This window comes from Zootoca vivipara, chromosome 1, assembly GCF_963506605.1.
Source record: "Zootoca vivipara chromosome 1, rZooViv1.1, whole genome shotgun sequence".
Classification (NCBI taxonomy): domain Eukaryota; kingdom Metazoa; phylum Chordata; class Lepidosauria; order Squamata; family Lacertidae; genus Zootoca; species Zootoca vivipara.
This window is the reverse complement of record NC_083276.1, coordinates 108,563,521-108,584,674: the sequence shown is the minus strand read 5'-3', so window position 1 is coordinate 108,584,674 and position 21,154 is coordinate 108,563,521. Positions and strand designations below refer to the sequence as shown.

Below are 21,154 nucleotides of genomic sequence, written 5' to 3'. Positions count from 1 at the left end.
ATTAGGCATATATGCCATTGCAAATTTAAAACAATGGCATTTGAGTTTGATTGCAGACATAAGCAAAATTCTGCAATGGGCAGTTGTGAAAGCCCAAATCCCAGTTTCTTCATCCCCCGGTTAAAGTAAGTAGCTGGAAATGTTCTAATACGAAAGTAACCAAACACTGAATTTTACTTTCTGACAAACATATTGTTACTCACATTAGTTCAGACTTTATACTGAATGAGTTGTCCATGTGCAATTCTGCTCACCCCTCCTCATTTGTGTAATGTCTGAATAGGACTGCAGCCTAAACATTCAAACCCAGTGACTGAGTGGGTTATTTACTTGTATAAAGGCATGGTTGATTTTACTACTTAATCTATCATCTTGGTTCTCATATTTATTCTCATATTTTAAACTTAATTTGTTTCGGCAAGCTAACTATTGGAAAATTCTTCCTGGTTTTTTAATTTGCCTAACGGCAAATGCAACCAGGTTAATAAAAAAAATGTCATGCTCAAATTCTCAAGTGATGTAATTCTGTAAAAGCTCAGTTTTAGTCAGCTTCTACACAGCACAAAATTAGTAAAATTACACACTCTTCACCACCACTTAAGGAATTGCACCATCAGGGCCAAGTTAGACATGATGCCATTCATGTAATTAGCAACTACAAAGAGGGCATGAATAATTACTTTATGTGGTCACATAGGTTTCCAGCTCAAAGAATTCCTTTTTGTATTTTCATATGAAACAGAAATATATATGCATAATCCTCCCTTTGACATGTCAGTGCTATTGCCAAACAAATTGCTTTAACAAACTTAGATCAACCTTCATTTAATTTGCTAAAAATATAGGTCAAGATTTCTAGCATTAGTGCAAACTGTGTAAACTGTGTGTGAACAGTTTGCTATTATTATTGGTAATTATTTTTGCTTTTTATATAATATTTCATAATGCATGAATTTCTAATGAAACTATTTCAGAACATGCTAATGTTAACATTTAAAAAGCTATTCCAAATATAACACATGAGGATGCATACCGGTAAATATAGGACAAATTCACAAGTTCTCCATCAGATGCTGATCTAGTGAAAGATGTTCCTTTGCCAGGATAGCGTAACCATACAGTTGCCAATTTTGTACTCAGTTAATGGCGCTTTGAACTGAATGCCTCTGAGCATGCACAGAGAGTCCCCTCTCCCCAAAGGGGGAAACAGCAGCATGGGAATTTATAAACAACTGCCTAATACAACTTTCCTGTTGGATACAATATAAATAAGCAAGCAAGGGACCAACTGATCAAAGCCCTACTGGCAAATCTCCCAGGAGAATCTGAAGCCTCCCATATTAAATATCTTTTGGATGACAGGTCTAATGATATTACACTGGCCGTGGCAAAGTCTCTTTTGGAAGTCAAAAGAAACAAAGATAATCAAGCTCAAGACAAAACAAAATGACCCCCTAGGTTTCTCTCTCTTTCGTGGTTGGCTGTCTTAACTGTATTTTGTTCTGGAATTGTTCTATGGGTCTTTGGACCGCAATAAAGATTTATTATAATATAAATAATGTGCTAAACTCACGGCCACTGCACTGCAAAACCTGTCAAGTGCCCATCTACTTACAAAGTTTATATGGGCGAAGTCTCCATGTGCAGTATAATTTTCTATCCAAAGTTGTAAAATGTAATTTGGTATTTTATACATTTTGGTTCAGTCTGGCTGCCTAGAACAGGGGTCCCTCCATTGGGTTCCTCATTCAATGAGAGACAGCATGCCACAAAAAGCCAGGCAGACACTCAATAGTGGGGGAAAGCTTTCCTCATGCTTGACGGCTGGTAGTAGCTGCCTCACCTGTTTAGTGGTGGCCAGGAACCTTGTGTTCATCCTTAAATGGCGCTGTTTCTGGGCAGATGGCAATGTGGCAGCGTGGGGCACCTGGATCTACATTAAAATGCAAATTCACACACACACATAGATGCACATACCAGTAATATCCATATGTTGTGGTAACTCACACCAGCACACTGACATAACTCAGCTAGATTTTTGTGTGGATTGAATTCTGACAAGCAGGCATGAGAATCCAATTCAGGCTGGGTTTCCAAAATTATTATGGCAAAGTAGCAGCCTATTTTAAAAATAGCTGGATAATAATAATAATAATAATAATAATAATAATAATAATAATAATAATAATAATAAATGGAGTCCTACAGTAAATAGCAGGGTTATTTTAACATTAATTTGCTAGTTTACTCTTCTTCTGAAATTAGTAAAGACATTTTGGACAACAGGCTATTTTCTATCATTTCTCTCTTTAGTGGTCCAGTTTTTCTTGAGTGAGTGGGTGAGGAATTAACAACAAACACACCTAAATTTAATATAATACAATGAAGGAGTTTGCAAATAGTTATCCAGCCCCACTTATTTTGGAATAATAATAATAATAATAATAATAATAATAATAATAATAATAATAATAAATTTATACCCCGCCCATCTGGCTGGGTTTTCCCAGCCACTCTGGGCGGCTTACAACAGAAAAATGAAATAAAATAATCTATTAAACATTAAAAGCCTCCCTAAACAGGGCTTCCTTCAGATGTCTTCTAAAAATCTGGTAGCTGTTTTTTTCTTTGACATCTGATGGGAGGGCATTCTACAGGGTGGGCGCCACCATCGAGAAGGCCCTCTGCCTGGTTCCCTGCAACTTGGCTTCTCGCAACGAGGGAACCGCCAGAAGGCCCTTGGTAGTGGACCTCAGTGTCCAGGCAGAATGATGGGGGTGGAGACGCTCCTTCAGGTATACTGGACCGAGGCCATTTAGGGCTTTAAAAGTCAGCACCAACACTTTGAACTGTGCTCGGAAATGTACTGAGAGCCAATGTAGATCTTTCAAGACCAGTGTTATGTGGTCTCGGCGGCCGCTCCCAGTCACCAGTCTAGCTGCCGCATTCTGGATTAGTTGTAGTTTCCGGGTCACCTTCAAAGGTAGCCCCACGTAGAGCGCATTGCAGTAGTCCAAGCAGGAGATAACCAGAGCATGCACCACTCTGACGAGACAGTCTGCAGGCAGGTAGGGTCTCAGCCTGCGTACCAGATGGAGCTGATAGACAGTTGCCCTGGACACAGAATTAACCTACGCCTCCATGGACAGCTGTGAGTCCAGAATGACTCCCAGGCTGCACACCTGGTCCTTCAGGGGCACAGTTACCCCATTCAGGACCAGGAAGTCCTCCACACCTGCCCGCCTCCTGTCCCCCACAAACAGTACTTCTGTCTTGTCAGGATTCAACCTCAATCTGTTAGCCGCCATCCATCCTCCAACCGCCTCCAGGCACTCACACAGGACCTTCACCGCCTTCACTGGCTCTGATTTGAAAGAGAGGTAGAGCTGGGAATTCCTATACACAGTTGCTTTTCAACAACATAAGGAAATACTCAGGCTTATTGTGAGAAAAGGGAAACACAGTTTGAATAGCATGCTTTTATTTGCATTAAAAACAAAACAAGCAAACTTAGGCTGCAATCCTATACCCAAGTTACCGAGAATGGAGTAAACCCATTGAACTCAATGGGGCTTCCTTCCAAGTTGACATAGATAAGAATTTGTTGCTTCATCTGCTATGCACTGCCAATATAAATTCGGAAGAGTGCTGTCATACTTCGCTATCTCCTTTTGAGTGTGGCATAAAGTTGCAGGGAGGGAAAAAAACCTTTTTTTTCTGTGGGATTTTATTTTCAGAAGTTAAATGCAACCAGCTCATCAGAAGGCAGCACAGTTGATATTGCCCCGCCTGGAGAGGGCGAACAGGCAGAGATTGAACCTGAAGAGGCTCTTGAACCTGAAGCCTGTTTTACAGAAGGTAACAGGGAGTTGTGTTTGACAAATTTTTCTCACCTGAACTGCGGACTGCAGTTTTGCTGTGGCACAGTTTGCTGCCATTTCCAAAACTCTTTCTCTGCTTCCAGCAGCTGGCGGAATACAAGGTGGGATTTTGAATTTAGCCCACCAGTGAAATTGACCGATCACGGGTTGGCTCAGGAGGCTGACATAGTGGGGGCAGAAATGGGCATAGACTCTGCAGGGTCTTCATTCAGTTCCACATCCGGGGCATAAATTTAGGGCCACCTTCTAGACCTTCACTGCTGTTGATTTCAGATCTCCCTCCCTCCCTCCCTCCCTCCCTTTATTCAGAGCATATTCATCATACAGTGTTTGGTTGGTTCCTTGCTACAGAAGTTTTTGCTTGGCATAGGTATTTGGGGCCAGGAAGGAATTTTGCCTCCAGCCAAATTTGTTGGTCTTGAGGGGGGGGGTTTGTTTGCCTCATAGCAAGTGTCACAACTTGGGTGGATAAGGCATTGGACTAAAATCCCTAGTCTTGAACGGTGGGGAGGGGTTGTACATATTTGCATCCCCCCCCCCCAAAAAAACACTGGGTATCCCTATAAAGGGATCCTAAGGAGAGTATTACTGTCGGTACACATCAGTACTTCTGGATGTGGTTAATGGATTTTGGATGTGGTATAGCTGCCGTACATCTCGAATTTCCCGGACATTACCAGGATTTCAAAGGATCTTAGACAAGTCAATTGAACAATTGCAGCTTAGCAATTTTCAGGGTGTCTGCTTTCTGAAAAATGGCACCCCTAGGATGTGCCTTTTAACATTAAGGTGTTAAAACAGCAACTATCCTCTTTCCTCACAAGGTTATTATAAGGATAAAATGGGGGGGGGACTCCATATATACAGTCCTTGACTCTGTGGAGGAAAGGCTGGTTTCTTTAAAATTCTGAAATAAAGATAACCATAAACATTTATTCCAAAATTTAACAGTTTAATATCCTTGTAAACAGGCTGCATCAAGAAGTTCCCATGTTGCAAAGTGAGTATAGAAGATGGCCGAGGAAAAATCTGGTGGAATTTTAGGAAAACCTGCTACAGCATAGTTGAACACAACTGGTTTGAGACGTTCATTGTTTTTATGATTCTCCTCAGCAGTGGTGCTCTGGTGAGCAAAAAATTTTTAAAAAAATAAACACCTGCTATTTTCTCAGATTTTACAGTGGACATTATAGAATGTATGGTGGCTAGTACAGTTACTTTCAGGTTTGGAAATGTTTGGTAAATAATCATGATGCACAGATAGCTTATTGTAGGATAGGTGATTTAAAAAAAGAACAAGAATTCCTGCTCTCTTGCTAATTGTTTGGTAATATGTTAGCAGTAGAACATGAAGCAGAAATGAAATTTTACACCTGTATTTTAAAAAAATAAGGCTTACCTCTGTGAACGATAAAGCAATGATTCCACCTTCCTTTCTGCCCCAGGCCTTTGAAGACATATATATTGAACAGCGCAAGACTATCAAGACCATGCTGGAGTATGCTGACAAGGTCTTCACATACATCTTCATTCTGGAAATGCTTCTGAAGTGGGTGGCCTATGGCTTTCAGATGTATTTCACCAATGCCTGGTGCTGGCTGGATTTCCTCATTGTTGATGTAAGTACTTGAAACCCATGGTTTGCTTTGTTCCTGTGCAGTCTCCTCATTATTTAGATCCCAAGCTTAAAAACATTACCATAACATCAAGAATAGTAATACAATGGTGCCTCGACTTACGAATTTAATCCGTTCCGAAGGCATCTTCGTAGGTCGAAAAATTCATAAGTCGAAAAGTTCCATTGGAAATGCGATTTCCCATAGGAATGCATTGGAAACGGAAAAAATTGTAAGTCGAAGCAACCCCATCTAAAAATTTGTAAGTCGAAAAAACCCTATCTAAAACCACCGCGGTTTCCGTTCGGATGTCGAGAAATTCGTAAGCGTGCAGCCATTTGCCCCATTTGTAAGTCGAAAAATTCGGTTGTTGAGTCGTTCGTAAGTCAAGGTACCACTGTACCGGAAAGTTGACCTGAGAGTTGGGTCCTTCATGAATCTGTGTTCCAATCATGATTATTCAGTATAACGTGAAGAGTGGCCCATATGTATCCATGTTAGCAAACCAAATACAGGTGAACCATCAGTGGTGCCCTTGCCTGATTTTTCCAATTCAAGTGCCACATAGTCACCAATTCATCTAAAGTTTAATTGCATCACCATAAAAGAAACAACAAACCACCAGTTTAAGAAGATGGAAAACTGCTCTGGGCATGTGAAGTGGGAAGATTTTTACCTCACAGAATGTTCAAAAAAGAAATTGTGCTGACATGAAGAAAAATCACCCACCATGGAACGCAAATGTCTTGTAACACAGTAACAGTCATTAAAAAAAAATATTATTTGTACAAAAGTGAAAAAGGAAATAGACCATGCCTGCAGGCTCAAGATCTAATATAGACTCAAGATCTAATATATGAAAATATATATGTGGTAAAGAACAGTACAGTGCTGTTAATATTTGATTATTTGGGGGGAGGACAGATGGACGGACAGCTGCTTCCTTGAGCAACGTAGAATGATTAAGTCTTATTTTTTAGTTGTGAAAACTACGCTTGGAGCTACTCTTTGATACCTGCAATGAAATCATAGGGATTGAGCAGTGGGGAGTTAACTTTCATCCTGATTTATCCTGAGCAGAGTGGAAACTAATGCTCACTTCCTTTTCCCCCTCTGTGCAAAGGGAAAGAATAGTAGGTTAGCTCCCCTATTCTCTTGCTGTACTTTCAACTTCCTGACACTTGTTATGTCAGTGTGCCTAATGAAAGTAGGCTAAAATAACACATATTAATCTCACCTTTCAGTGCCTTATATCTCCCGAACCGCATTCCTTCCTTCTTTTCTTATTCTGATTTATCTCATTGCTTGAGAGAGGGGTGGAAGCAAGCAAGAAAGTGTAAAACAAAAGAATAAGTAATTTACAATAGCCAAGAACACATCCACAGTTTGAAGGGGTGTATGATTAAATCGGCAGATTCCTCCCAGCATGATTTAGAAAGGTTTGGAGTAATTCTTTCCCTCATACTTTGCTTTCTCTCCATTGAACATGCCGCCATGTTCTTATCTGATCTTAAGACGTTTCACAATAGGGTTAGGCCCATGTGGGGAAATGTGTCTTGCTTTTACAACACCACTTTGCCCAGTCAACTCCTTTTACAGCGGGAGCTCAAGGACTTTGTTTCACAGATGAAATGAGATGGGTAAAGAGGATCATGGCAAGGCCCCCCAAATTAGCACACAACTCAGCCTCTGTCCCTCTCAGACTCCTCTGGCAACTTTTTCAGGAGGAAAAGAATTTCCGAAATGGAAACTATACAACAGGGTTGCACTTCCTTTTGCAAGCTCTTTGCACTCTCTTCCCCGCTCAGGAGATACACTGGAACTGACAGGGAGCAGCAGCTACTAGCGACCCTGAAGGCAGCAGTCAGGACACCTAGGCCTGGCCCTGACCTTCATGTTACGGCTGTTTTGCAATAGGGGAAGACTGTAGTTAGTGGCAGAGCACATGTCTGGCATGCAGAAGGTCCCAGATTCAATTCCTAGCATCTCCAGGTAGGGCTCCTGTCTGAAATCCTAACGAGCTGCTGCCAGTCATGTGGATAACACTGAGCCTCAGCTTGAGGACAAGTTATGGGCCTCAGGTCAAGTGAATCCTGGTTCTGTGGTTTTAGACGACATCTGAATGCAGCCCTGTTTAGGAATGCTTTTAATATTTGATGAATTGTTGTATTTTAATATTTTGCTGGAAGCCGCCCAGAGTGGCTGGGGAAACCCAGTCAGATGGGCGGGGTATAAATAAATTATTATTATTATTATTATTATTATTATTATTATTATTATTATTATTATTACCTTGTTCTCTATGTCTGTATTATAAGGAAACGCACTAACGTGTTTTACCTTTCCCCCCCCCTCACCTGCAGGTTTCATTGGTTAGTTTAGTAGCCAATGCTCTGGGCTATTCTGAACTGGGTGCCATTAAATCACTTCGAACACTAAGAGCTTTGAGGCCTTTAAGAGCCCTGTCACGATTTGAAGGAATGAGGGTGAGATAGCCATGAAATGACCCAGAAATAATATGTGCATGAAACGTGACTATCCACGCAGAATAAAGAATGACAAATCCATGTTGAAATGTTGCACTATATATATATTTCTTTTTTGCATGCCACAGTCACCAGCGTTTCTAAAAGTTTATCAGTTCTACAGTCTTTGGGGAGGTTTCCTTCTCAGCCAAGCATTTACATCTCGGTCCCTTGCATGTATGTTGCTTAAAAGTTATTTCAGGATTGCATTGGTTGTGTTAGGACACTCCAGAATGCTCAGATTTGTGTGTGAGTGTACAGGGCTATGTGTACTTTGCAGCTCCTGGACTAAAATATTGAGGTCAGGCAGTCCAAAGTTTGCAGCAAGGAAATCTGGATTTTGGATCATCATTGGGTTACAAAGACTGAGAAATTGTGCATTTATATTTCTCTGTTACATAGTCTGTTTGGCAATTTTTACCATGTTGCATAGTCTTATGAGTCATGGGAGGGCGAAAGGATTGAACTGAAGCAGCTGCAATCCTGCCCCCCCCCCCCAAAAAAAAGCTTGTTTAGCCACATGCCTGGCTTCTGCGCTTTCAACAAACATTGCCCACATACTTTCAATGATACTTTTGCAGGCAGAAGAGTTATAAATGTTCCCACCAGGCATAATAACCTGCACTCCCACATACACACAGCCCTGTATGCATTCCTGACAAAGCTACACAGCATTAAATAAAAGTTGCATGTTTTCAATCTGAGCATCACTTGAAAACGGTAGAAGACGGCTTAACTGCTGTCACTTCAGCAGCAGAATACAGGTGAGTGTGTTCGTGGTTTAATAGTTTAACCTAGTGAATTTGTGGTCAGGAATCTATACTCAAATAAAAAACCTTTTTTAACAACACAATATTCCAGTGTATAAAGGTCACCATACCAAGTACCTAAACCTGAAGACGGAGGGAGTGCAAATCACATAAATGATAAGGGCACAAATTTAGTTTTCAGGGTCTCAAAATTCCAGATTGTTCTGTCATGGAATCCAATAACAGGAATGAATTCTGCTTATTGGAATTTGACACAAGAGATAATTAGATGCTGCTCTGGATTCCAGCCTTCAGGCTCCCACAAAATTTCCACACAAACTTGTAGGCCAAACGGGGAGAAGAAAATCTTTTAAGAGCGGCATAATCCCTAGAATCCAATATTTCTTTCCAAAGGCAAAATTAAATGGATCGGAATTGCCACTACTGCAGGTGACATATAATACCTGTTCCACATTTGTTAGATTGTTTAGTGTGTCAGTGCCTGCACTTGTGGTAGGAACTCCCTATAATAATACCCTTTTGGGGTACCTGCTAAAAACATTCTTGTTTAGACAAGCCAACCCAGATGCTTAGAAAGTTGAGGCAATTTTAATCTGTTTTAGTATTTTAACTTTTGTATGGTTTTAGAGTATGGTTGTGAATTTTTCTTGATTTTACCGCTTTCTCTTTTTTGTCAACCGCTTTGAGGTTTGTTTGTTTTTATGATCAAGCAGTGTATAAATTGTATGAAATAGATAAATGAATAAAAATCTACCATGGTGTACTAAAAAGGCATACTAAACAAGGCAGTGAAAGAGAGCTCAAGTGTGAGGCTAAGGGGCAAGAAGTCCTCATTAGCAGTACTGTATACCAGAAAGTATTTGCATCACCTGGGGAAAAGTGTGTGTGATGTCTTTTACTTTAAAGTCATAAGGACGGCTATCTATAGGGCAGGGATTTGGAAGCTCCACCCTCCAGATATTGTTATCCAGATATTGGCTATATCAGCCATGGCTGAGAGGAGTTGGAGTCCAATGACCTCTAGAGAGCTACAGGTTCCCCAGCCATCTTTTAGGATGTTTATATGAGGCTTCTGGTTTGGTCCAGCAAATTATTTGACCTCTCTGATGCTCACATTGATATCTGCCTTCCAGTAAATAATTTAGGTTTTTGATTTGGGGGTTGGGGGTGGGATAGGGAGGTTTGTTCAGTGCCTGTAGGTTTCAAGATGATGGAAGGGTGCAGAAGGGTTGCAAAGACCTCAGCAAGTGAAGAGGCCAAACAAAATTGTGGATCTGCAAGGTGGACATGTCCCTGAGACAATCCATGCATGCCATGTAGGGTTTACCTATCTTGCAATAAGCCGTTACATTCCCCCGGGTTTTATGCAAAACATCTTGATATCTAGTTTAATGCAAAACATGTTTGTGTTCACGGAAGGGTTTTTGATTCAGCGTCCACTAATGGAAAAGGAAGAGAAGGTGGTTTTTGCAAATTCCCTCTGCACTTTCCAACCGGGGGGGGGGTGTCCCCCAAACTCTGGAGAAAACATGAAAGGGTCCTAAGAAATAAAAAAACTAGGTGAGGTGTATACCTCCCTAGATAAGAGAAAGAAAAGAGGGGTAGCCACATACGTTAGAGAGAATATTAGAACAGAGAAGATTTTCCAGGGTGAAGAAGGAAGAGTGGTGGGCATTAGATTATATTTACCAGGCGGTAATCTGATTAGGGCTTGCTGATTAGAAGGTCGGCGGTTTGAATCCCTGCAATGGGGTGAGCTCCCGTTGCTCGGTCCCAGCTCCTGCCCAACTAGCAGTTCGGAAGCACATCAAAGTGCAAGTAGATAAATAGGGACCGCTCCAGCGGGAAGGTAAACAGTGTTTCCGTGCGCTGCTCTGGTTTGCCAGAAGCAGCTTTGTCATGCTGGCCACATGACCCGGAAGCTGTCTGTGGACAAACGCCGGCTCCCTCGGCCTATAGAGCGAGATGAGCGCCGCAACCCCAGAGTCGGACACGACTGGACCTGAGGGTCAGGGGCCCCTTTACCTTTAATCTGATTATAATAAAATAATTTGGAGCTAATTTGGAGGAGGGGCACTGGGGACTGCAGTGGTGAGGGGGAATATGCAAAAATAAAAAATTGCCCCCTCTTCTCTTCTGTTAGCAGACACCTCTGCTGAATCAAAATACCTCCTGTGAACACAAGGGCATGAACTGGATTCCGCACTTAATATTAACATCCAGTGAAATGTGCACCATTTGCCAACAAAAACTCAGGCTGCTTCAAAAGTCATATCTTCATTTTAGAGCGAAGTCAAATCAGTGCACATAGTTTTCCTAAAGAGAAGTGTAGCTATTTCATAAATTAGTCTTGGATTTATTTGGCTATATTTAACAGGAATATGCATTTCTCCTTCCACAAAGCCTTGCAAATTTAAAAAGGCTTATTAAAGAATTAGGGTTGAAGACTGAATGCTTAATGGAGAAAGTCTTGTTGCTTTACAAGACATCTTAAAACCCAGGCAGTTGCTTCATGGCTTTTGTTTGCTTCAGCATCTCAGCCATTCTCTGTTTGAAGGCCTAGTTTGTTGCACAGTTATCAGTCTTTGATTTATATTCTTGGTATTTAACTTTTTTCTCTCTCTCTTTCCCCGCCTAGTGCACACAAATGTTACGATTCCATCTTGCCACTATCAGGTTTTATTTTACTTTTTGCACTTACTTGCTTTCCCTGTAGAGTTTAGTTCCTGCTTCTTTGTCTTGGGTTGTGGGTTTTTTTGGCACTGTACCATTTAAAAATGGGATTTTCTGTTAACGTGCATCAACCCCCTCCCACATATATGTGTATATGTATTTAAAACAGCCTAAGTGTCGGAATTGTAAAGACGCGAATAGAAATTTGGAAGCTATATTCTTCAGCTGTAAAAGATCAATCGGGATTTCTTTTTCTTTTCTTTTTTGTCCAATTTTCATGATAGGTGGTTGTCAATGCTCTGATTGGCGCGATCCCTTCCATCATGAATGTGCTCTTGGTTTGCCTCATATTCTGGCTGATCTTCAGCATCATGGGCGTAAACCTGTTTGCTGGCAAGTTCTACCACTGTGTTAACACCACGACAGGCGAAATGTTTAATATTAGCGAGGTTGACAATAAAACTCAGTGTGAGGAGCTCATCAACAACAATCAGCCTGCCCGGTGGAAAAATGTGAAAGTAAATTTTGACAATGTTGGAGCTGGTTACCTCGCTCTGCTTCAAGTTGTAAGTAGTTTAGTTTTCCTACTCTATACTCCCTGCGTAAAATACCAGTGCATAGGATCAGGTTCAGAGGTTCTGAGAATCATAGAATTCTAGATTTGGAAAGGGGATCCCGAGGGTCATCTAGTCCAACCCCCTGCAATGCAGGAATTCTGCCCACAGCCATCCTTGGGTGGGCTCGAACCAATAACCTTCTGGTTAACAGCCAGACGCGCTGACCCATTGCTCCACAGGAGGTGTTGATACAACTCCTCTGCCAAATTTAGACATCAATATTCCCTGCATACATGTTTGTATGTTTACAACTGTGCTTAATTGCAGGTAGGTAGCCGTGTTGGTCTGACGTAGTCAAAATAAAAAATAAAAATAAAAATTCATTCCAGTAGCACCTTAGAGACCAACTAAGTTTGTCATTGGTATGAGCTTTCATGTGCATGCACACTTCTTCAGATACTTCTTCAGATGAAGAAGTGTGCATGCACACGAAAGCTCATACCAATGACAAACTTAGTTGGTCTCTAAGGTGCTACTGGAAGGATTTTTTTTAATTTTTTGTTTCAACTGTGCTTAATGTTTGCATTTTATCTGCAGGCTACTTTTAAAGGATGGATGGATATTATGTATGCAGCTGTTGATTCAAGAGATGTAAGTATCAGTATACATTCCATCATACATGTAAGCACTAATTCTTGAGTACATTCTTGTACGTTACCTTCAGTTGGTAATTCGTGGGAATCCGCTTGGCAATCCCTGCAGTCAAAATACTGATGATTTTTCTGTGACGTACAGATGACTAGCCCATAGGTCTGCTGAACTAAGGAACTTTTTTTAAAAAAAAACAACACTCAGATTTTGGGCTCATTGTTTATAATACAGATAGATATACATGCTAGCCTGTTTTTTCTTCTTCTTTTCATTGAATTGCTGTGCTTTGAAGGAAATGGGTGGTTGTTTTCTGCTTCGTGTGTCTATGTTGAGATCCTGCAATTTCTTGTTGGATTGTAGGTAGAAGATCAGCCGTATTATGAGGACAACCTCTACATGTATCTTTATTTTGTTATCTTCATCATCTTTGGGTCATTTTTTACTTTAAACCTTTTCATTGGTGTCATCATAGATAACTTCAATCAACAAAAAAAGAAGATAAGTATTTAAGGGGTTTTCTCTATGCTCCGGAAACCTCGGTTTTTGAACGTAATACCGTGGAAGGCCATTCGAATTCCGAAAACGTTCAAAAACCGAGGACTCAATAGCCAACAGCTAGGCCTCCGGATCTTGCACTCAGCGGAAGCTGCGTGACATGTTCAACTTCCAAGGCGTGTTCGAAAACTGAAGCATTTACTTCTGGGTTTTCAGCATTCGAAAACCAAAACGTTCAACTTCTGAGACGTTCAAAAATCAAGGTACCACTGTGCTATGAATATTTGGTGTGGTTTTTTTTAAATCACCAAACCTAAGTCCTGCCTGGTGTGAAGTAATCGTCTTAGAACGTTAAAAGAGTAGACAGTTTTTTATTTATTTAAAATGCTTGCTTTAGAAGCTGACATTTATTTCTGCTCCACCACGGATGAACTTGAAGTAAAAATATCAAATAAAAAAGTATGAAATCACTTCAAGACCCTGAGAGTATTAACCTGTAATGTATAACTTTGGGGGTTTGGGGGGGGGGATATATATTCCGCTTTTCTGTCTTTATAAAGACCCCTAGACAGCAATCAAGTCTAAATGAAACATTGAAAACGCTAAAAACATTACAACACAGCAGCAAAGCCAGAAAAGAGTCAAAGTGAATGCATAATTAATCTTCTTGAAAGTCCTACCCACCCCTTGATTATGCTAAGAAAAAGCATAATTTACAGTGTGTCGAAAAGACAGCAACAATGGAAGCAAATAGGCTTCTTGCACAAATCTGGTCCAGGACCCATACTGACTACCTGCTCATGATACCTCGGATAGCAAGGTGTTAGGGAGAATGACGCCTGCTGTTCTTTTAAGTGGATGCGTACTTGTGGGTCGCGTTGACGTTCATGATTTCCTGATCAATTAGGACCATAAAGGCTGAAACCAGCACTTTGAACTAGGCCCATGAAATAGCCTGGTAGGCTATCAAATATGGTGTGCTATGAGCCCTATGGTGTGCAGTGGCCCATGAAGGCTCTCATTGTCCTCTAGTATAGGCTGGAACTTACGTGGTGTTTTAAAATGCGCTCAGTTAATCAGAGCATAAGTTAATCTGCAGATGTGGTTTGTAACATGATTTGTTTTCGTTTCATTTCTTTACTTTGGAGGCCAGGACATCTTTATGACGGAAGAACAGAAGAAATATTATAATGCCATGAAGAAATTAGGGTCTAAAAAGCCACAAAAACCTATACCTAGACCAGGGGTAAGGATTTCTTTCTACTTCATATGTTTGAAGATTCAGCATTGTCTGTAGAAAGTCTATCTAAGCCATTTAATATACTTTTTTAAATAAAAAAAATCTAAGCAGTACGCAAAAATAACATGAAAAAATAAAACTAAACTTCTTTACCCTGGGCTTTGATACCTGAGAAGTTTGTTTACAGCTTTTTTTTTTGACTGGTTTGTTTTAGGCTGTTTTAATATTTAGACTCATAGAATTATAGAGTTAGAAGGGCTGCCCAAGGATCATCTAGTCCAACCCTCTGCAATGCAGGACTATGCAGCTGTCCCATAGGGGGGGTCAAACTTGCAACCTTGGTGTTATCAGCCCCATGCTGTCTGTCACCAACTGAGCAATGGTATTAATATTGTAAATTGTTGTAACCTGCCCTAGGACCTTATGATGAAAGATTGGAAGAAATAATAGTAATAACAACAACAATAGGCACAGGTGAAAAGAGGGATTCAGAAATAACCAGATCCCATCTTATGGGTCAGGGAAAGCCTGAGCCAAAAAATATGTCTTCACAAACTCTCTGAAGTAACCAAAAGGTGATGCTTCTTGTATGGCAGATGAAAGAGCTTCCACAATGTAGATGCAGTGGCAACAATTTGCTACCTGCTCTCTGCTTTCATTCTCAATTATACCCTAATCATTTTCCCCCACCCCTTACGTTTTCAAATAATATAGGGTGAAATTACTGTATTTTATGTTGGCCAGTTTAAATATACGGAACTTTAGGTAGCAGTGCCCTTAATATTTTGGTTCACCACATGCCTGACTCTTAGGGCAGCTCAGATGAAATTTAGGTTGTTGATTGCTTTTCTGGTTGCCTTCCAACAATGTTCAAAGAAGGAAGAGCTCTAGCAATTACTTCTCAAAAAGCTAAGGTGCTAGGAAGCAGATTTAATAGCCTGATCCTTCAAAGGAAGAGGGCAAGATAGATAGATAAATAGATAGATAGATAGATAGATAGATAGATAGATAGATAGATAGATATAGATGTATTTGTAAAGAGAGTTATTTTCACATTGTTCACATTTTCTGTTTTTATTTTTAACAGAACAAATTCCAAGGCATGGTCTTTGATTTTGTAACGAAACAAGCCTTTGACATCAGCATCATGATTCTTATCTGCCTTAACATGGTCACCATGATGGTGGAAACAGATGACCAAAGTAAAGAAATGGAAACCATTTTATCTAGGATTAATCTAGTGTTCATTGTGCTTTTCACTGGAGAATGTGTACTCAAACTGATTTCACTCCGTCATTATTACTTCACCATCGGATGGAACATCTTTGATTTCGTAGTTGTCATTCTCTCCATTGTAGGTAAGAACCGTTTCTTTCCATGGAGGTGCAGCCTGAGGAGCTTTTCACAGAATGTGGTCCCTCCCCCCCCCCTTTCTCAAACTGGAGAAGTGCTTATATCACACCCACATAATTGTGCATGATGAATGGACACCTGTCTGTTGCACGATGTAAAAGCAATGGGAAGGCATGATTGCCTGTGGCATCCTGTTGTGCTTACAAGCAGAAAATAAACCTGTACATATATGCTGGTTACATATGACCGTATGATGAACGCTTTCCCCTACACATGTATAATATTTCATGAAGGTATCTGTGAAGGTATAAGTGATGTTTGTAGACAAAAGTTATCATGTATGTAGATCCTTTAAAAAAACCCACAACTTTGCTTCATCATATGTCCTAACCACAGTCTGACTAGCACTCTAAAGTTAGCAAAACCATTTTGGAATGTTTTTTAACTAATTTCTTAATTAATTTCTGTTAGATTTCTTACTAGTTTTGTTATGCTATCAAATTAACAGTTGTAAAATGTGCTTATGATAACTGAAGATTAACAAATGACAAAATAGAATATTTGTGTGTTTTTTCATTAAGCTTCATGTATATTAAATTACATCCACATAGTTGTCCCACAATTCTCACATTATAATTAAAAACAACACACGTTTTCAAGACGTTTTACAAGATAACCTACTTCCCTGTGGTTATTCTTCGTATACCTCTGTCTTATGTATCTGCACTAAGCAAGACATTAATATTTACAGTATGAGCACAACTGGGACATATTAAATTACATTCACATGTTGACATCCATGCTGTGTTCTCTTTCCCTAACTAATATGATCACATTCAAGGCATCCTAGAAAAGAACTCACTTTGCTTTAGATTTCTTTCATAGTTGGTTTTAAACCATGCTTAATTGTGAAAATGTCTCCCACTCCTTACATAACCTCCCCCTCCATGGGTGTCACACACAGCAGAAATAAACCATAGTATAGCTTGTCACGTCATGCAAACCCCCGGAGTGGTTTCGTTTTTTAAATAAATAAAACATGATTGGTAAGTTAAAAATGTCAAGGACAAACCTTGGCTTATTTCTGTCTTACCACAGTCACGGTCTGCATGACACAACAAGCCATACTATGGTTTGTGTTGTGTTGTGCAGAGCACCCACATGGGTTTGTGTCTGAAGATGTGCAGGGAGTGAGAAGGATATAAACTATAGTTTAAAACAAACTATGGTTCAGTACAACATGCAAACCAGCTCATAGCATGAATCTTGAGTACAATGTCCAATTCATGCCCCTACACAATATGAAACATCTGGTTATGAAACTTGTGTTGCATTAAATATTTTTCTTTGCAGGTATGTTCCTAGCAGAAATCATTGAAAAATACTTTGTGTCGCCCACCTTGTTCCGAGTGATCCGACTTGCCAGAATAGGTCGCATCCTGCGTCTCATCAAGGGTGCTAAAGGGATCCGCACTCTGCTTTTTGCCTTGATGATGTCTCTCCCTGCCTTGTTCAACATCGGCCTCCTCCTTTTCCTGGTCATGTTCATCTATGCTATATTTGGAATGTCCAACTTTGCCTACGTGAAGAGAGAAGTGGGCATTGATGACATGTTCAACTTTGAAACTTTTGGCAACAGCATGCTCTGCCTTTTCCAAATCACCACCTCTGCTGGCTGGGATGGGTTGCTAGCTCCCATTCTCAACAGTGGGCCACCAGACTGTGACCCTGAGATAGACCACCCAGGAAGTTCAGTCAAAGGAGACTGTGGCAATCCCTCCGTTGGGATCTTCTTCTTTGTTAGTTACATTATCATATCATTTTTAGTTGTAGTGAACATGTATATTGCTGTGATTTTGGAGAACTTCAGTGTTGCTACAGAAGAAAGTGCTGAGCCTTTGAGCGAGGATGACTTTGAGATGTTCTATGAGGTTTGGGAAAAGTTCGATCCGGATGCAACCCAGTTTATAGAGTACTGCAAACTCTTTGATTTTGCAGCTTCTCTGGAGCCACCTCTTCTCATTGCAAAACCAAACCACATTCAGCTTATCGCGATGGATCTACCCATGGTAAGCGGTGACCGAATTCACTGCCTTGACATCTTGTTTGCCTTTACAAAGCGTGTTTTGGGAGAAAGCGAAGAAATGGATTTGCTCAGAGTGCAAATGGAAGATCGGTTCATGGCAGCCAACCCTTCGAAAGTGTCCTATGAGCCAATTACAACCACCCTGAAACGAAAGCAAGAGGAAGTGTCTGCTACGATCATCCAGCGGGCTTTCAGGCATTTCCTCTTAAAACAAAAAGTGAAAAAAGTGACCTCTATGTATAATAAAGACAAGTGCAAAGATGGCATTGCCCTTCCCATCAAAGACATGATTCCTGATAAATTTAACAGGAACTCGATTCTGGAGAAAACAGAGGAAAGCTCCTCCACTACATCCCCGCCTTCCTACGATAGTGTTACGAAGCCAGGCAAACAGAAATATGAAAAGGGCAAAACGGACAGAGACTACAAAAGTAAAGATGCCAGGGCTAGCAAAAAGTGAAGCAAACTTTTTACGTTCCTGTTTGTGTGCAAATTTGTTTACAGCCTTTGAAAGGGTACGTATCCTGTCAGCGAGACTCCCTTGGGAGATTTATGCCAAACCTGTCAGTTTATACTTTATAAATATATTGCATAGATATATCTATATATGTATATAAATCTCTCTAAAGGTCAGTGCCTATAACAAGACAGTGATCCCTCGTCACCAAACTAACTCTGTAAAAACAGGGTAGGAGCCTGCTGTACTCACTCACAGCCGGCAGGGTGGAAGAGAGACAGACAGAAACAGACATTATGGCTGCTGCAAGAGATGCACAACGCTATAGCCTATGTGTTTAATATACTGCAAGACACTTGATCGGTAAGTGTTTTCACTGTGTGTATTTCAACTGCCACATTTGCCATATTTTTACACACACACACACACACACACACACACACACACACACAGTGTAGGTGGGTTTATCATTAAAAACAAAAAAACATTCACAGGGTGTTTACTATTATATGTGACTATTTTTGTAAAACGGGTTTTCTGTTGCGGAGGGAGGGAAGGGGTGGGGTTAAAAGGACCATGTGTCTCTCTGATTCTCTGTCACATGCAGACAGAGAAACAAACTGCATGGAGGCATGCTGCGCTTAACAGATCCTGCATGGAACCGACGTGACGTCACCAGGCAGAGTTTTTAACCACTTCTGTATTTCAAGGTTGGCTCTGATGTTTTTTAAGAAAGCAATTTTACACCTTCTGTTGACCGATCAGGCAAATCCTCTTGTGCCTGCAGTTGATTAAAAAAAAAAGAAATCCCCAAATGGATTGTTCTTATGCTGATCACTCATTCCGAGCACACACCACACACATACACACCATCTTAGTCCTAGGTATTTCTCTAAATCCAGCCCTTTGCCCAAGGTGAGATCGCCTCTGCATGGAACAATCATTTCCGTCACAGGTTAATTCCCAGTACCGAGCACCTGTGCAGCAGGAATAGGGAACCGACAAAAGCGTCCCATGCCAGAGGTGCCTGTTGACTGGTCAAATGGTTTCGGGAACAAAGTAGTGCAAAAATAGGCCCGGAAATGGGCAAAGAAAAAAGAAAAAAGGATAGGGTCTTAAAAGTATTACTTTGTCTTAAAAGTACTGTATAGTCCTCTGCTCTCAGTATAGTTCATGCCTAAATCCTAGAAACAAAGACAAAAAACAAACACCAGTTTAACTCTGTGATGTAAATACTCATTTTATAGTTGTACATATTTGAGCATACAAGCAAATGGTTTGGCCACAGTGTATTTCTGCAAACATGTGCCACAGCAGGTCTAGCTTGCAAGCTCTCGGCAGATGATATCTTATATTCTGTACCATTACAGATAACTGGGAGGGCACTGGTACATGTGAATATTGCCTTTGTTACGACTGCACCTTGCTCCTTCCATGATCCACTTTCATTTTCTAGAGGAAGTAGTGAAGTGAATGAAATCGCCTCATTTCTTCCTATCACTGAGCAATAGTTGGCAGTTATCAATGAGCTTTTCTCCGTTTTTTTCCTCTCAGCCTTCTAACATTTCAACAGGCTACAATAAAGTGTAGGCCAAGACAGTATTGAGAATTCTGCAAGCTGTTTATCCAGTTAGCATATATAAATAATGTATAAAAAAATGGCAGCATAATGTACATAAGATTAAGTTCAGATTCGTGTAATTTTCTTTTCCACAGTCATTTTGTTTACTTTACATTCATTGTATCTTTCAGTTGAGACCTCCACAATACGAAAATAAAAATGAAATAAAATGATGGAGGCTTTGTTGTTTGCTCTGCTTTGTAACTCATTCCGGTGAAGCATTTGGGTGCTGTTTTGGCTACATAATCATCAGTGCTTGAGGGAATGATGGGCAGAGCCCACTTCATTCTGCTTTGTACTGAGTCAGATGATTGTTGGAGATAAAAGTGATTGAATCGGGTCCACTTTGTATGCAAAGCGTGTACCTCTGAATTAGGGTCCTTCCCCTGTTATACCAGCTAGGCAGATGTTTTCTAATACAGAGTCCCTGCTTTGTGCAGATAGAAAAAGGTAAAGATAAAGGACTCATGGATGGTTAAGTCCAGTCAACTATGAGGTTGCGGTTCTCATCGGAAATGTCGTTTACTTTCCCTCTGCAGTGGTACCTATTTATCTACTTGCACTTGGTGTGCTTTCAAACTAGGTTGGCAGGAGCTGGGACAGAGCCCCATCGAACTGCCGACCTTCTGATCAGCAAGCCCAAGAGGTTCAGAGAGCAAGGCACTGAGGTGTGAACCTTGCACCACTGCAAGGCTCCTGCTTCTAATCCTGCTTTCAATCCTGGCACCCAGCACTATTAAGTGGCACCAGTTGCTTGCTGGAGCAGGCAATAAGCCAGTACATTTTTGTTTTTTCGTTGTTGTTTTTTAGTAGAGCTTCAACCAGTGCTCCTCGTTATCTCCTTTTATTCTGGATCCAATTGAAAATCATTATTTTTGACGTTTGCCAGTTAACGTCACTTTTGAGTGGGGGATGGAGCGAGCACATTCTGACGCGTCAGATCTATTCCTGCAAAAATCGCCTCGCAACCAAAATCTATAATGCCGCTCAGATGCGGTGTTAGTGCTCTTGATCGCATGAAATCAAATGGTTCCTTCTTCCTGATAAGGAAAAATACCCTGGAATCTGAATCCTGGGCAGAATAAAAAGGTAATATTATACTGCAGTAAACTAAGCAGGCCAAACTGAAGGCTATTAGCATCTCTCCAGAGAGAAAGCAATCACATGCATCTTGGCTGAAGGACTTAGGGTTGATGCATATTCGAGAAGACATATCATGAACAATTTAT

At 40.6% G+C, this 21,154-nt stretch overlaps 1 protein-coding gene across 11 annotated transcripts in view; it reads left to right on the top strand.

The window, feature by feature from the left end:
• The window catches only part of LOC118093501 (sodium channel protein type 3 subunit alpha), a 62,176-nt gene extending 43,869 nt beyond the window's left edge, over positions 1–18,307 (top strand). For 8 of the 11 annotated variants that reach the window (XM_060280258.1, XM_060280249.1, XM_035132794.2 and 5 more), the window contains exons 17-26: positions 3,738–3,858; positions 4,853–5,007; positions 5,327–5,500; positions 7,861–7,983; positions 11,750–12,031; positions 12,620–12,673; positions 13,034–13,171; positions 14,310–14,414; positions 15,496–15,766; positions 17,115–18,307. In XM_060280258.1, coding sequence (XP_060136241.1) covers positions 3,738–3,858; positions 4,853–5,007; positions 5,327–5,500; positions 7,861–7,983; positions 11,750–12,031; positions 12,620–12,673; positions 13,034–13,171; positions 14,310–14,414; positions 15,496–15,766; positions 17,115–18,307 — 2,616 coding nt within the window. Of the gene's footprint in view, positions 1–3,737; positions 3,859–4,852; positions 5,008–5,326; positions 5,501–7,860; positions 7,984–11,749; positions 12,032–12,619; positions 12,678–13,033; positions 13,172–14,309; positions 14,415–15,495; positions 15,767–17,114 lie in introns of all 11 variants that reach the window. The other 3 variants (XM_035132813.2, XM_035132776.2, XM_035132803.2) reach the window with 1 other exon arrangement.
• The last annotated feature ends 2,847 nt before the right edge of the window (positions 18,308–21,154 follow it).